This window comes from Cyprinodon tularosa, unplaced genomic scaffold (genome assembly GCF_016077235.1).
Source record: "Cyprinodon tularosa strain WSP-4 unplaced genomic scaffold, ASM1607723v1 ctg32, whole genome shotgun sequence".
Classification (NCBI taxonomy): Eukaryota; Metazoa; Chordata; class Actinopteri; order Cyprinodontiformes; family Cyprinodontidae; genus Cyprinodon; species Cyprinodon tularosa.
In genome coordinates, this window is record NW_024039030.1 from 513749 (window position 1) to 531717 (window position 17969).

The window sequence follows — 17969 nt, forward strand, 5'->3', positions numbered from 1 at the left end:
ACAAGCTTACTTTCCAAAAGAAGATGTGCAGTTTTTCCACTATGTCAGAATCACCACTGGAAAGTGAAAATGGGGACAAGCACAGCCTTATGTAAACATATCACCAGAATGATTAACAATTAGTAGGACCCCTTATTTTGATGTTCCACCCAGAAAAAAACATCCTCCACTATACCTTTAATACTCAATTAACAAGAACATACTTAGACTACTTTAGATTTTCTGGTGCTTGTATTTTTTAAAGGAATTAAAACAATTCAAAATATCCAAACCCTCCTTCTCTAAAAATTAAACACATTTAGTTGTAACATAGTGACCAAAGCAATTATCCTTACTAGTCTCTGTCCCTTTTCAGTGAGACTTTAGTCCGGCGAAAAATACTGGTGTTGAGTGTGGGAGGATAAATACAAGATTTTGAACCATTAACTGTGATTTATATCAGAGACACCAAGTCCTTTAATACTCCTTATAAAGAACTTACAACATAGCCACAACACAGGTCAGTCAGGGAGTGGTGGCAGGAGTCTTCAAATGCAAAAACAACAACGTCAGCCTATTTCATAACTGACAAATCTGTAGGTCTAAAACATCTACTGCTTGTCTGTTGGCTGCCCTGTTCACTGCTAACGGCCGGGTGAGTCATTCTGTCAACAAAAATAATCTTAGCTTAACAATCCACTGCTGTCACTTAGTTGATAATACTTTCATTTTCTTATTGCGTGTATGTTTAATGATGGTGAACTTGCCATGTAATAAGCTAAGAAGTTTTAAATACATTCAGAAGCTATCAGCAGCAGAAATGTTTCCTAAAAAATAAATAACATATGTAATTTAATTGAATTTAATTTGATTTGTGAATTTTTTTAGAATGAAAATACCCAGGCTGAAAGAAAGACATGAATACAGACTGTCGCTACAGAGTCTGAGTGATATTGTTTAACAAGTCACAGGACAATTTGATCCAATACTGACAAGGCTCAGCAGTCATCAAAAAGAAACATTACTTCTATGTCAACTCTTTCAACCTTTAACTCTGGGAAACAGTTAGAAGGTAGGGGGATTGGCAAAGGGCAGGGGTGTCTGCAGTGATAGAAGATGGTCGTAGGCCATTGGCTTTCTAGCAACCGAGGCACAGGTGGCAAATGGATGGGTTAATAGATAGGGGAATGGAGGAAAAAGCAACAATGAGTCATCCCACAGAACGCCTCAGAGTTATGACAGGCGTAAAGGAGGGATGAGGGGAAAATCATTCATGAGGACAAATTGAGACCAGCCATTTCAGAGATGTAAACCTCTCCCCAGTGCTCTGCAATTTAAAAGCACTAAAAAGCTGAGGGATAAAATGTAACATAGGGAGACTTGCACTACACGGTATTAAGTCTGTCTTCTGTGATTTACTTTGCAGTTAAGAAACCCAAGCTTGACAGAAGGTTTTCTGATAATGAGGTGTGCTGTGATAGTACACTGTATATGTATGCTTGGATATCTAACACTGTGTGTGAATTACTAGCAGATGAAAGTGGAAAACACGATACCAGGACTCCCTGTTTGTTCCTACTTTGACACCTTGCTTTTCCTGTCAATGCTCCAAGAAAAACCTTCGACCTTTCAGTGCAGCAAATGTTACTTATGTGGCGGCTGCCCAGAAATCATAAGGGCCAAACAAAAAAACTTAACCCATGTGAAAAGACACAACAAATCTGGAAACTTAAAGATTAGTACCATGTGCATAATTATTGGAACTTTACATATAATGATAGAATTTTTAGTTAAGACAGTGACCTGTTATGAAGCAGAGGTCATATGATGTTGACCTTTTTTTTAAATCTCGAATCTAAAATCGCACAGGTTCTAAAATTACCTCAAAGGAAAAATAAAAATAGTGCAGCTTTTATGTGATGAAAGTCTACAGATATCAGTGAAAGATTAAAGAGGCTAGCTTCAAATAAGATAATAATGAACATACTGTTGATTTTCAGCTGATGGGTAATCTGACCTAATGAAAACATTTTGTTATTTGAAGACAGCCGTTATTTTAAATAATTTTCTCTATAACCAGCAGGTGCACAAAAGTTTGAAAATCTTAGTGTTTTTTTTTTTGTGTGGCAGGAGTGTTTTTCCTTACATCGTAAGAGCCAGTGGCACCTCTAGGTCTAATTTAGTCGATATGTTCTTCAGCATGAACATGTGCTTCATTAAATCTATTTTATTTTTTTTAACAAGTACCCGGTTCGATCCCTGCAGCCTCCACTCTGGCTTCCTAAGCAAAACCCTTAACCCGCATTAGTAGAGGATGGGTTAAATGCAGAGAGTGAATTTCCCCATTGTGCAACAATAAAGGGATTTTAAGTATGATCATATAGCTGGCAGCTACTCATAAGATCTAAGGTAGAGACCCCGTCACTGAGTTTATTCCATGTGTTTATATAGAGTTCAACTTTATGACATGAAATCTGGTCCACATTTTCTATCTTGTCTGAGGCTTTTTGTTTACAGACCAGCCAACAGCAGCAGGCAATCACACATAATATTATAATATTCATTGAGGTCTTGTAAAGATTCAGTCTGGATACAAAAGTTTCTCCAGACCGTAAGTATGTTGGTTTTAGGGCTGGGCGATATATTGATTCTTTTTAATTTATCAAAATTCTTGCTTATGAAGATTCATGTTTAGGAAAATCTATATTTTTTCCCCAATCCACTCCTTTTGCTCAGAGTAAAATAAATCATAACTTTTCGTAAATTAAAATGTTGGTTGTTGTGAAAAAAATTATACATTTTACTTAAACTCACATCTTTAAAAAATTTCCTGTATCGATAAGCCAAATTAAACCAAACCAAATATTTTTAAAAGTAGATTAACACTATTTATATTCTCGCAATTCATTCATATAGAGTTTACATTTTTAACCTGCAAAATAAATGTGATAGTCCATAGCTAATGATTGCTTTAAAGGAATAGTACACCCAAAACATGATTAGCCTTCATTTTCTACTCACCCCCATGCTGAACAACACCCTGGAGTACTTTTTTGATATCTCAAATGCATCTGGAGATCTGGGAGGCTTCTTGCTGTCTGCTGACATTCAAATAATGGAGGTCTATGGTGCCCGAGACAGAAAGGTCCATAAAAGTCCACAAAAAACGTGTCAATATTCCTCCATACTGCTCGTCCAATGTATTCCAAGTGTCCTGAGTGGGTAGCATCCATAATTTACTCGAAACGAAGTCATTTAGAATGTTTTTAGAGCATAAACAGTAGTGTATAGGATTTCCTGAAAGCGCGCACCTGCGCGTTCATGATGCTACGGAAGCCGGCAGACCAAACCAGATGAAAGTGCGCATTCAGCGTCTGCTCTGCCAATAATGCAAGTGTAGAAGAAGAAATGTGCTGTTTACCTGTGCAAAGAAAGAAACAACGAAAGAAAAATGTCTGAGGACTTCAGTGTTGAGGAAGAGCATGAGTTCTTTGCTGAGCTGAATGCGCACTTTCATCTGGCTTGGTCTGCCGCGGTTTCCGTAGCGCCGTGAACGCGCTTTCAGGAAATCCTATACACTACTGTTTATGCTCTAAAAACATTCTAAATGACTTCGTTTCGAGTAAATTCTGGATGCTACCCACTCAGGACACTTGGAATACATTGGACGAGCAGTATGGAGGAATATTGACACGTTTTTTGTGGACTTTTATGGACCTTTCTGCCTCGGGCGCCATGGAGCTCCATTATTTGAATGTCAGCAGACAGCAAGAAGCCTCCCAGATCTCCAGATGCATTTGAGATATCAAAAAAGTACTCCAGGGTGTTGTTCAGCATGGGGGTGAGTAGAAAATGAAGGCTAATCATGTTTTGGGTGTACTATTCCTTTAATGATAGACGTTTACTCATAGGCATTCTTCTTTCTTACTTTATAACTATTTGCTTACTAACTAATTCTCTGTATTCTTTAGCTTGAGCAGTGAGCTAATTAACCATTTTTAATACTGTAAGATTATTAAAATAACTTAAATAGTTTTATCAACATTATCTTATTCCAAGAACTGTTTTAACTGATAACTTTAACATTGTATAGCTGTTAACAGCTATGGTAACTGCTTGTAAATGTCATCTTGATTTTCAAACTGGTTTACAGTAGAAGTATTAGAAATTAATAAATTACTGACAAATGAAGGACTAGGATTTTATAACCGTTTGCTTTTTTTTAGTTATTTACCACAAAGTAATACTTAGACTGATTCTTCACTGTTAATTTACTACCTAAACTGTGTCATTCCTATTAGCTGTGTTCACTGTTAAAGTTCTGCTTCAACAATTATATCAATATAAGATTACTGCTTCAATTAATTGACCCCAGTTTGATTATAATTTTAGCTGTTCTGTTCAAATACCTTGCTGTTCCAATCATTTTCAGCACTGTTAACTCGCTACTTTGATTAATTGCTGTTAACTTGATGCTTTTTGCTTTATAATCAGCAAACCTTATTATTAACCAAACATTTAATCATATTTTAAAAATGAAGGTTAAATATCAGCTGTTGTCATTTTGTTTACCATTTATAGGAATAATCTAAGGAAGATTTAATAGTATTAAAAAATGGATGAGGCCCATCCCTTTTGTACTGGCTGTCATAGAAAGGTTTATTTTACTGTAAATAAGAAAAGTAAATTCAGCATAAGGCTGAATGGGCATTCAACCAATCCAAACTGTAACCAAGCCAAACGCTAAATTAAAAATTCCAACATGGATTTCTATTGTCAATGTACTTTTGTTTCATATTTGAAAACAAGCAGTGCGCTAGCATCTTTAAGTGAGTTTGTTATCCCTATAGTTCTTGCCAGGCTGGCACCACACCCATCTTTTTCCTTCTACCCCTCACAGCTCACTTTCTATGCTGCTGGGCATGTCTTCTGAAGTGTGGCAGGCGTAACAGCAATTCATTACCCTAAAAGAAGATTTACATCAATACTGAGTGGATTTCCATCGACTGAACCGATGCATTTTGGCAAATAAGCAAGGGATATACTGGGTAGCAAAAAGTCAACAACAAGAAAAAGGTACAAGATGTGCTAAAGGTTCTAAAAGACAATAGTTTCTGATGAAAAAACAGGGGGGAATTGGATTTAAAATTTTATTTAAAAACTAATTTAACAGACAACTTGCATTACTTAGAGAGGTGACCAATTGAAGTACCATAGGAGTAGTCTCCTTGTATGATTTTTTTGAATGTTTATGCCACTTGCTTACTCAAGTTAGACACAAAGATAAAAAAAAAAATTAAATTAAAAAAATGGAATTTAAAAGACTACTTAATATTAGATCTAAATTAGGTCTCATTAACAATACACTGAAATGCAATTCTTCTGTTTAAATTGATTTTTTTTTTCATTGTTATACTCAAAAAAAAAAAAAAACTAAAAGTAAAAATATTGCAACAGAAAATTACTTTGGTAAAGGTGACAGTCACAGACAAGAAAAATATTTAACTATTAACTATATTTAACTAAAATATTTAATATTTAACTTTCACAGTAAATGGTGAAATTAAAATATTAAGTATTTTTATAAATAAAAAGAAGCAAGGCAAACAGTCCCTTTACTTCACTTGGGGTAAAAAACTGTTGAGAAACCTGCTTTAGCCATAAAAAAAACATGGTATTCAAATGGTGTTGTCTAAAAGGACTTAGAATAACAGAAAAGTCACTGCTACGATGGAAGTGCATCCACAGCTTTGATATATGACTCACTGCTAAACAATCAAGAGGAATAAAACAAATTAATATTTCTGTTTTTTAAAGAGACATGCTTAAAAAAAAACCTTAACCAACAATGCGGAGCATTATCACAATCAACCAGAAAAATCATCACTAATGGGAAAGACGCTTGGTGAATACCTTATTTACAGACAATATAATAGTTTTTGGTCTTTTTTCTAATATAGGCATATACCATGACTTTGCACCTTTGATGATAGATAATAATAACAGCTTTGTATTTTTTGCAGTTTATATGGGCAGCTGGTTAAAAGCCCAAAGAGTGTGAAATTGAAATTGTCCCCACAAAGGTGAACACACACATCACACCAGTGGTTCCCAAAGTGTGGGGCGCGCCCCCTATGGGGGGTGCAATGCCATTGCAGGGGGGGCGCGGGAAGCGGTATGGATGAATGAAGAAAAAAAAAAAAAAACAGCACTTGCTTGACTGAGCATAATGGACAGTTGTGACACTGCAACCCAAATTTGAGAAGATCTACAGCAAAAAGCAGGCTCACTACAGCCACTGAAAAGATGGGAGGATTAAAGTACAAAGAAAAAACTCTCAGGGAGCTGTTAAATGTTTTCACTCCATTTTGCACCGAGGCTTTTTTAATGTATAGATTATAGCAAAGTTAAATATTGTTACAAATAAAAAAAAAGAAATATGTTTAAAATAACACCGACAACAAAGAATCCTCTTCTAATCTACATTATAGAACTATGAAAAAAATACAGTTACACAAAAGTGTTCCACTGTAAAGATGGTGTGTAATTTGTTTTGTTGCAACCTGAAGTGTGAAATAAACTTCAGTGGAGTTTGAAAACAAAATATGTGTATTGATTTATTATATCTGGTTGAACGATGTGTGTGTGCCCAGTTGATTCTTTTTTTTTTTGGGGGGGGGGGGGGGGGGGGGGGGGGAGTGGAAATTTTATTGTAATCCAAAGGGGGGCCCAGAAGAAAATCTTTGGGAACCACTGCATTACACTGACATAAACAATGCCGGCCTGAAAAGTGTGAATGGCAGCTGTTCTCTGGGCAGGGAGGAAGGCAGTCATGGGGAGTGTGACAGAACACTTATTTTCACCCCCACAGGATGTTGTGGGAAACACGGAAATAAGCTAATAAAAAACACACACTATTAGTGCTGCAAAATCTCACCTTACTGCCAAAGAACATAGATAAGTACACACTGAGTATGTTTCCATCCAAAAGCAGATAATAGAGGGGAAAAAATATTGCTGTCAAAAGCACACAGGAAAGAAAGAGAGGCAAAGAAAAACCATGAGCCCTGCCAGGGGTTTTACTGCTGAACATGACTGTTTGAGCGGGATTTTATTCGTTTATGTAACAGTGATTAGAATGCATGTGCTTTCACTTTTTTCTGTAAAGACAGACAGATGTGTTGCATTCATAGTATTTCCAGATGATGGGGTCAAAACGCAGAAGGCCAAGAAGTGTTAGGGTGGATGGGAATAGGCAGGGGGATGAACACAGGGATTAGAGAGCGGGCCGTGTGAACAGATGGTCCTTGGTTGCCACCCAAGATCCCATTAAGAAAGATGGCAGGACTGACCTATTTCAGGACCCACCATGCAGTGTAAATCCGCTGTCCAGAGAGATATGGAGACTATCTGCATTCAGGGATTACAATCCTTGCTATTTTTCTTGGACATTATAGGATTTCATGCATCGTTACTAAAGCAGATCCCAACAGGAAAATCAACTTGCAGATACTAGGACAGTCGTACCAATTCAACCACCTCACTTTTCCTCCTGTCAAAGAATTCGGTTCTGTCCTCAGATGTTGCTCAATGAGATTTTTCCATAAAGCTACTGGGATGTGATGTGTCATTATCCACCATCTTCCAAAAGCAGTTTTGCTGAGTGAACTACTGTCCCAAAGCATGCAGAGAGGGACAAGTCTTTAAGTTGCTGCTAGTTAATAAATAGTGATTGGACCAATTATGATATTTTACTTTACAACTTTATAACAATTCACGTTTCAGATGGAGAGCTTTTACTTGAACTGTCATTATTGTTAAGATTATGTTTTTGTTTGGCCATGATTGATGTATAATTATTCCAGCTTCCTCCTGCCATATGACGATATGCCCATGAACAATGCACTTGCAAAAAATGAGTTTTCAATCTATTTGTTATGTTTGAAGCTGAATGGGTAATATGATATTTTAAAGGTAATAAAATGAAACAGGTTAACAGCTTAAAATATACATTAGATGAAATTTTGAAATATTGCCAGGAGGGAGCTCCGAGGAGCACACACAAAGGGGTGCAGAAGCAGAGGCAGTTTGGTGAGTTAAGATGATTTTTATCATCAGACGCTTGTTTTGGGGTTTCTTGAAGTCCTGCTCATGAGAGAGGGGATAAGGAAATGGAAGATTGATAGACGGAAAAATGCAAAAGCAGCAGTGTTAAAGATTCTCGGTCATCCAGGTCAAGCTTGAAAAGTTCAGATTGACTTTTCAAGTTTGACCTGGATGACTGAGAATCTTCACAGATAGCCCATAAAAGCAGTTTAGTCTCAATCTATTTTTTTCATGACATAGCCAGTTTCTTCTTACTGTATGTCTGAAAGTTTTGTCTTGTTTGAAACACCCAGTTTACTTGTATGACTTATTATTAAGCATGTCAAATTGTAAAACTCAGATGAAAGGCTAGTGGTTAGGGTGTGTAGGAATTATCTAGGCACGAAAAAAAAACTTTGAGAATTTAAAATAAAAAAATTCAACAAAAAAATAATGTAGAGTATGCCAAAGGCAGCATCATGCAGAGAGTGTGTTTTAATGCAAGTTGTACTGCAGGATCCAACATTTGTGGTTAAGTTTACTGTATGAAACTGCCAGAAGAGTTTGTTTTCTAACTTTATTTGAAAAATAATAAAATAAACTGTGGATCCAATTGTTTTTATTCAAATTAATGTTAAATAATGATTGAAATGTATCTGGCATTACATCTCCTGAATTATGAGAAAGAGAAAGATTAAGGAACAGCAAGATCTGTTTACTCGGGCTTTTTTAAACTAAATTAAACCAGGTGAAACTACAATTCTTCCTCTTAAGGAGTTCTGGATAGAGCATAATGATAGAAATTTTTTTTTTTTTTTATCTTAAATGCAAAGTGTTCAGATATTTTTTTGATAATTGTGTTATAATTGCTGCTCAACATGGGTTCTCTGTCAGCTAAAGGCAAGTTTTAGAGTCTCTGTACTCCAGTTAACGATTAATCGATTACTAAATTAGTTGATGGTTGTTTCAATAATCAATTAATCTTCACTCTCTAAAAGATACATGTTGACTGCAAGGCATAGTGTTGTGACAGGAAAGGAAATCTAAACACAAATTGTGTTTGCAACCCTAGGAGAGCAGGAGAGAGAGAACTACATTACTCCCCACCCCCCAGTGGATGTATATCTGTCAGGTTATTAAGTCAGCTCGAGGGGATACTTCATCTTTCACTAACAGCAAAGTCATCAAGGTAAACAAATGTTAAGGAATGGGGTGCTCTTACTAAAAGAAACAACCAGTTTTCTATTTTGTTGATGGGTTGTTTTATTCTGAAACCACCTGTGCAGGTCAGTTTAGAAGAGAGACACTATTCTCTTTTTTTCTTTTGGCCTAAGTTACTCTACCCAGGCAGACAGGGTAATGTCAGATTACAGAGCACCACTATACAGCAGTTCCTATGGTTACCAGCCAGGTTCTGCATACATGGATACTCCTTGCAAATTCTGATCTGCAGTGAAGCACTGATGGAAGAGCAAAGGAATAGCCTGACAAAACAAAACAAAAATCACCTAACCACCCACACTGGCACACATCCAACCATGTCCATATATACAGAAGTTTTCATGTTCTTACTGCATATATGGAAAAACACTTTCAAACAAGAACCCACAGTTGCACACATTCCTCCCACATGATAAGCCAGTCACTCACCTTCATGGATCAACTTGTGCTTGCGGTATTGTGCTGCATATCATTAGAGTGAGCACGTGAGTAAACATAGCCTGCTGGGTTGAATTATCAGTTCCATCAGAAGTAGCGCAAATCACAGTAGGTGATACATAGGGATATCTCTAGGCATAGAAACCCCATTTAAAGGAGCTAGTTTCTCATTTCTCCTTGACTGGAACAAATACACTAGTTTACTTTTCAATTTGCTCATCAGTTTTTGTTGAGATTTCTCCATTCGTCTGTTTTCTTTGCTGCAGTTCACTTCCTCACACTTGCAGCTGAGGGAAATGAATATACAGGGCAGATTGGGAACACTCAGTCAAAGAGGAAGATGAAAGGGAAAAGACAGCTACGTCCATGCCAGGAGAGTTGTATGAGTGGGAAAATAATGAAAGAGAATCTCATTTAGCAAATTGACAGCTCCCCTCAGGGTTTTTTTATCCTCCTCAGCACAAAAGGACGATGCCCTCCTCAACTCTGAACTATCTTCATCAGGTGTGATGAAGCTGTCACCCTTTAGCAAACATTAACAATGACAGAGTTAGTATTTGAGTTTAGATATATCTCTCTCTCTTTCTAACTCCCAAAACTGTTTCATCCAGTCTACAAATGCACAGTTGATGTCTGAGAAAATCAGAGGAACTGTGACTGAAAGAAAGCTGGCACATAAAAAACTTAAGACCAGATGTCCCTATAGATAAAGTTGACTACACTCGCATAAAATGCAAATTTTATAAACTAATATAGCATTGCTACACTCACCGGCCACTTTATTAGGTACCCCATGCTAGTAACGAATTGGACCCCCTTTTGCCTTCAGAACTGCCTAAATTATTCGTGGCATGGATTCAACAAGGTGCTGGAAGCATTCCTCAGGGAGTTTGGTCCATATTGACATGATGGCATCACACAGTTGCCGCAGATTTGTCGGCTGCACATCTATGACGCGAATCTCCCGTTCCACCACATCCCAAAGATGCTCTATTGGATTGAGATCTGGTGACTGTGGAGGCCATTTGAGTACAGTGAACTCATTGTCATGTTCAATAAACCAGTCTGAGATGATTCCAGCTTTATGACATGGCGCATTATCCTGCTGAAAGTAGCCATCAGAAGTTGGGTACATTGTGGTCATAAAGGGATGGACATGGTCAGCAACAATACTCAGGTAGGCTGTGGCATTGCAACGATGCTCAATTGGTACCAAGGGGCCCAAAGAGTGCCAAGAAAATATTCCCCACACCATGACACCACCAAAACCAGCCTGAACCGTTGATACAAGGCAGGATGGATCCATGCTTTCATGTTATAGACGCCAAATTCTGACCCTACCATCCGAATGTCGCAGCAGAAATCGAGACTCATCAGACCAGGCAACATTTTTCCAAACTTCTATTGTCCAATTTCGATGAGCTTGTGCAAATTGTAGCCTCAGTTTCCTGTTCTTAGCTGAAAGGAGTGGCACCCGGTGTGGTCTTCTGCTGCTGTAGCCCATCTGCCTCAAAGTTCGGCGTACTGTGCGTTCAGAGATGCTCTTCTGCCACCTTGGTTGTAATGGGTAGTTATTTGAGTCACTGTTGCCCTTCTATCAGCTCAAACCAGTCTGGCCATTCTCCTCTGACCTCTCGCATCAACAAGGCATTTCCGCCCACAGAACTGCCTCTCACTGGATGTTTTTTCTTTTTCGGACAATTCTCTGTAAACCCTAGAGATGGTTGTGCGTGAAAACCCCATTAGATCAGCAGATTCTGAAATACTCAGACCAACCCTTCCGGTACCAACAATCATGCCAAGTTCAAAGTCACTCAAATCACCTTTCTTCCCCATACTGATGCTCGGTTTGAACTGCAGGAGATTGTCGTGACCATGTCTACATGCCTAAATGCACTGAGTTGCCGCCATGTGATTGGCTGCTTAGAAATTAAGTGTTAATGAGCAGTTGGACAGGTGTACCTAATAAAGTGGCCGGTGAGTGTATAATATTTGTTTGAATCTAACTGTTATAAACTTTTTTATAAACTACAAATTCTGACCACCTAAAATTAATATGCGTTTCGCACAGCCATATTGCGGACAGATGCAAACCACAAAATAAACTAGATAGACAGGTAGGAAGGGAGAGCTTCTCCAAAAATCAACATCCAAGGCCAGGTGACAAACCAAACTAGAGTTCAGCCAAATAACCAGGATATCAACAAAGCACACTTAAATTCACACATGCATTAATACACACTTGCAGGGTGACCCATAAGAATTAAAAGAAATATTTGAGCTGCAGCATGCAAAACTGCAAAACAGCTCAGATCAACCAAGGACGGAGCATTGTCCAGCCTCAGTGGGGTTTTCCATGTTCAATAACATACAATGGCTAACTAAATGCCACTATTGACGAGAGTTTTATTTTGATCAATAAACATAAGATCCACTTTACATGGAAAATATCCTAAACAATGTGTCTAAAAATGCTAATGGACCTGCATGGTTGATTTGGAGGCTGAAGAAGAGAAACCTACCAGAACCCTCCCAGTGAGCGTCTGAGCGGAGATCATGACGCCGGCCCAGTCTTTGACCGAAGTCATCCATCCCACCTCGCTGGCTGGTGCTTCCTCCTTCTCATCAGGACCTTTAGTCGTCTTATCTGCTGTCGGATTATTGGCAGGATTATTCACCTTCTGAGCCTCCTTAAAGAAAGAACAAAATGAAGTAAATAAAATGAAAGTGTGATCAAAATGTTTTAAAAATGCTGCAAGGATAATTATTATGACCTATTGACCCCCATCTGCTATATACATTAGCCAATGTTTTTCCAAATGCATGTATGATTTTAAATAATGACAGAATGTATCTCGCTTTAGTTGAGCTGCACAGATGGTTCTTCATATTAACGGTCCATAATGTCAGGCAGGCATTTAAACGTTCTGTCTTGCCTCCGAATGAGTGAGCAGAGTTGCATTGCACTTTGTTGACATGCTAAGCTTGGCAGAGTCACTGCATGCAGCTGTTCTCTCCAGCCATTCACTCACTCCTGACTTGACACTAGTGGGCATTCAGTTTCTCTCTGCTCCTGGCAATAAAAAATAATGAGTAGATTTTCTTGTGATCTGAAGCCACTGAAGCACTGAATCCCCCCAATTAGGGACAGATAAAAATATACTTAGAGGTTTGTACATACAATATGCAACATTCTTAAAAACTAAGGCTAGGCCTAAAGGGGGACCTATGAAGAAAATCCCTCAAACTGAAAATACTTTTTACCCTCTAAAGGCAGCCCATTGATCCACTAAAAATAGACAATATATGCAGAGAGTTATACTCTTAGGATGCACATGTCACTCTTAAACATTTTTTACAAGAGTAACACCAGACAATTAGCCATCAAAGGGAAATTTTTCCTGCAGCAAAGTGTAGAGATTGAAATGACTACAGCTTTTTATTCATCATTTGTGTTAAATCTAAAGAAAAATACTGACTTAAACCAAAAAAAAAACTTTGCTTAGATTGAATTTTGAAAATACATTATTACTCTAAAATCTCCAGAGCATTGTAGAAATTGATCCAACAAGGAGAGGGCCATCTAGTTGTCCAATCTGTAAGTTTTTTATCTGTGCTCCCTTATTGTTAACATGCAGGAAATTTACTAATTTTGCAGAGCTTAAGAATAAAGCAGTTACACATGAGCCCATGAGGGAGTTCTGTCCATATCAAGGAGCTTGCTGTTTCAAATTGGATTACATTTGATAATGACATGGCATGGACACAGCTGCCATTTTTCTAATTTCATTTCAACCCCATAACAATGCTAATAAACTGGGCCTAAAAAAGCCCTACTTAGTCATCAGATCATTATCTGCTCTTGCCATAGGGCCTTACTGTGCCTCAGCGGATAATTTAGTTACTTGTGAAGGGTTTCCTGCATGGCCTTAAAAAATCAAAAAAGTTTAAAAGTAATCATAAAAATTCAAGGCATTAAAAACTTCTTTATATCTCAAAAAACATTTTAATAAATTCTTAATGATTGCTCCTGAATAGAGCATGTGAATAGGTTCAAAAATCTAATTATGTATTTTTAGATTCTTTGTCAAGTAGATACAGAGCAGAGAATTGGAATTTTTACATATATTACATATTCCCTCCTATGTTACATGTGTAAGACCATTAAAAAAATGCTAGAAAGTGAATTTTTAAATTATGATTTTCTTCATAAAAATCTCTATCAAAACCAACACGATCTATTTTTAAAATATATTTTGAAAGTGAGTTAGAAATTCACAAGGCTTTTCCAGATCTAAATAGGCCATCTTTTTATACAAATTATACTATCAATACTACCAGACCTCTGTGAACATGGAATCATCTGAAAGAGAAAATATCTCAACAGATTACAAGGCAAAACACAATTCAACACATTTTTAGAAAACAAGGACAATTTAGAACAACAGCTTCTAAAGTCTTCCAGGCATCACTTGCCTCAATTAAGGTCAGTATTTCTGATTCAACAATAAGAAACAAGACAAAAATAGTATCCACAATGAAACAACACAGCCCAATGTTTTACTGTGTTTGGGATGCTCTATTATTCTCCTTAAAATGCAGTGTTAGTTTTAGGTCTTGCTATGTATAACATGAACAAACACGTTCCAAAACTTAACACTTTTGTCTCATCATTCCTTGGAATATTTGCTCAATCATCTTGGAAATAATCCTTTTCTTATTTTGTCAAAAGTGATATTGGAATTTGGTGTTCTACTAGGTAAGCATTGGTTTTAACATCAGAGATCACATTAAGGTGGTCATTAATTTTGTTTAAATCAGGACAAATCAGTTTGGTTGTAAGAATGCGTTTACCCTGTGCCATGCGGTATGTACTCTTTATGTACTGGTGTGCTGGGATGAACGGGTGCATTATACGGTATGATAGACATTTTCTATGCAAAAGACACCGACAATCTTATTCTACCATTACATGTACACGCCACTAAGACGAATAAATCATATGTAGTTTGTGAAATCCAGGTCTAGATCTCTTTGGGACATTTTGTAACATGTGCATGTTGGATAACATGAATAATAGATGAAGTCACAAACTGATGTCTTTGCAGATCAGAGCAGATAATGTAAACAACCTATTCCTTCCAGTTCATTTGAGTCATCCACGGTAGGCTAAGCTGGGGGGGAGAAGCATTGAAGCATACTGCTATGGGAGAATCCATCTGCTAGCTATAAATAAACCTCTGTGATGTCAAACTGTGGGGGGAGATGCGGAACAGCCGCAATCACAGGATATTTTTGCAGAAAAAAAAATATGTTCTGTTCTTTCTTTTCTTTTTAAATATTTTTGAAGGTGATATTATTAACTGTGATTCGTTGCTCATTCATGAAGTGGCATGTGTAGGAATACTTTTAGGCTAAAAAGTTAAAAAAAATAATAAAATAAAAAGTAACCAAAGTGTATGTCTTACTGCCATGTGGTGGGTTGTTTTACATGAGTGATAGAGTACGAACCAGTCATCACAGCAAGCTGTAATATGAGCTGCAGGTAGCAGGCTGTGCATGTCCGACTTCCCACCAAAGCAAACAACTTTACCGTACCCCACTGCTGCGTGAAAAAATACTCCTGACATGCTCTGCAGGAGATGGGATGGTGTAAACTTTAAGTGTCAGACTTACTTTAGTTTTTAAAGAGCTGCTCTCAGTGTTTACTACAGCGCATAAAAACATAGAGTTTTTACCACAAGTAATCAACACTGTTGTAACTGAATCATACCAGACTAGAGAACCCTAAGGTGTCAATGAAGTGCTAAATTTCCAGCCCAGATGGTACAAAGCAATTCCTCTTTGACTGACAACAGAACCCCCTAACTCACTGGCACATTTCAGCAGAAACATAATCAAATAAGAAATACCTTTATGATGTATTTCTTTATGAGACCAAAGGACCTAACATCCATATGATCTGATTCGATTTTGCTCTTACACCTCTAAAGCTCCTGCTCTTTTAAATCTACTTTAACTAGTTCATCTTCCTACACCAAGGGAACGTTTTTATAACAACACAGATGAGCACTGTTAATATTAGGACTTCACCAATTATACAGATACTCAGGGGAGGGCTGCTAATAATCTGCAAGACAGGGACAGAAAAAAAAAACCTTGACACAAGAACAAAGACAGAAAGGAAGTGACTGAATGAAATCAACAGGACAAGGACAAGAAGACAAGGAGGATAAATCGTCATAACAATAATGCAAAGACGGCAGATGTAATGCTGAAGAGAGAAAAACTCAAACACATTAATAGGCAGATAAACATAGCAAAAATGACAGTGAGAAAAGGGAGGATAGTTACCGAAAGAACAAAAAATAAGGGACAGACAAAAACAAAAGAGATGTCGGGTGAGGTTGAAAGAAAAGGAAAGAGAGGAGTTCATGCCCATCTGACCCAGCTGATGTAACAGAACTTGGCATTAACACAGCTGTTCTTCTGGCTTCCCACTATATCACTCAGGAAAACTCTATTCCAGTGTGGGAGGCTATTTATAAGCTCACCCTGTGAGACGTGAATGTAGTAAGACTCATAACACGCCACTGTTACCTCTGTGTCCCTTGGTTGCAGACAGCAAAAAATTTAGTGGGAGGGTATTTATATATGTATTCACAATATGACATAAGCCTTTATTTATTACTCATAGAGGTCAGGTTTATAGATCCATAGAGTATGATGAGGTAAAATAGTTTAAGCAACATGCTATCATTTCAAAGTCACACATTTCACCTTCTCTGCAATTGAAAACAAAGCAGAGGACAAAGCTAAATAATAAAGGAATGTTCAGGAGAACTTTACTGTGACTCATGTTTGTCCCGACTCCCATTTCTCTGATATAAGGATTACACACACTGTAATCCATCTGATCAGGACAGCATCCACATAAATCTATTACCAAACAAAACTCATGCACAGAGGATGAGAGGAAGATCAGTAAATCTCCATATCTAACAAAGTGTTCACTGTGATCAAATTTCATTGTAGTACTAAGGTGGAAATAACAAAAGTAAAAAAAATATGACAGTAAGATTTTTTTCTAGAAATATCCCAGAAAGAACAACAAACAGAACATCATATGGTGACGATGTACAGCTTCAGATACAAGTTTGAGTGTTTTTCTTGATTCTTTAGGTCCAATGGTAAACAGAGGCTTAGAGGTGATAGACTCAGTAATTCATTTATCATAAGATTTATACAACAATCATTTTAAAAGCTTTTAAAATAGAGGGTTGCATGGTGGCACAGTTTCATGAAACAAGAAGGTTCTGGTTTCGATTCCCAGCCCTGGGACTGTCTGCATGAAGTTTGCATGTTCTCCCTGTCTCCCGGTACCCCAGCTACCTCCCATAGTCCAAAAACATGACTATTAGGTTTATTGGCTTCTTCAAATTGTACTTAGGTGTGTTCATGGTTGTTCATGTCTTCATGTCTCTATGTTGCGCTGCGGCAGACAGGTGACCTGTCCAGGGTGTACCCTGCCTCTCGCCCATAGACTACCAGAGATAGGCACTGGCCCCAGCCCGCCCCTGAAGGAAGTAAATGGATAGATTGATGGTCTTAATGTATTTCTTGAAAACATTATTCCCCCATAACAGGTAAAAATGCAGAAGAAAATTGTATTTTATCCAGGGAAGATGAGTGTTGGTTTTTAACAATGAACCACTTGGATTTCCACTGCAGGAGCCCTCTTCTGGGGCCAAGCTGATTAGAGACAATCCCAGCATTTTAGGGAAATAGTTTACATTTACTTTAGTAAAATACTTGCCTAATGCAAGTGTGGTTAAACAAGTTTTGTCTTTATAGTGTTTCGTTTTTTGCAAAGCAAACTCATTCGAGTTGCATTTCTGACATGCTGTTCCTTTTGCACATACGTTTTTCTGTCAAGCAGTACTTGTCAAATTTGCTCCCTAATCCATTATTTCTTTTATTTTACCAGATAAATTTGGTTGTCAAAGCCTAAAATTACATGGCTGCAGAGCTCAACAGCTCTACTAGAATCTGTTTTTACCATGTTTATAAGAAGCATCAACTTTCGGAATAGATCAAACATAAAGAATATACATTTATCTTTATAGAACTATATTATTTTATATCTATTTGTCAAAATATGGAACAATTTCATTGCATTGTAATATATACCTATGACATACGTATGTAATTATCCAACCATCCAAATATTTACAATTTTATATTCA

The 17969-nt window shown here is 37.4% G+C and overlaps 1 protein-coding gene across 36 annotated transcripts in view; it reads right to left on the reverse strand.

Moving 5' to 3' along the window:
• The window catches only part of kcnma1a (potassium large conductance calcium-activated channel, subfamily M, alpha member 1a), a 196747-nt gene that overhangs the window by 129719 nt on the left and 49059 nt on the right, over window positions 1-17969 (reverse strand). For all 36 annotated transcript variants that reach the window (XM_038292992.1, XM_038292995.1, XM_038293010.1 and 33 more), the window contains exon 2: window positions 12246-12413. In XM_038292992.1, coding sequence (XP_038148920.1) covers window positions 12246-12413 — 168 coding nt within the window. The remainder of the gene's footprint in view (window positions 1-12245; window positions 12414-17969) is intronic.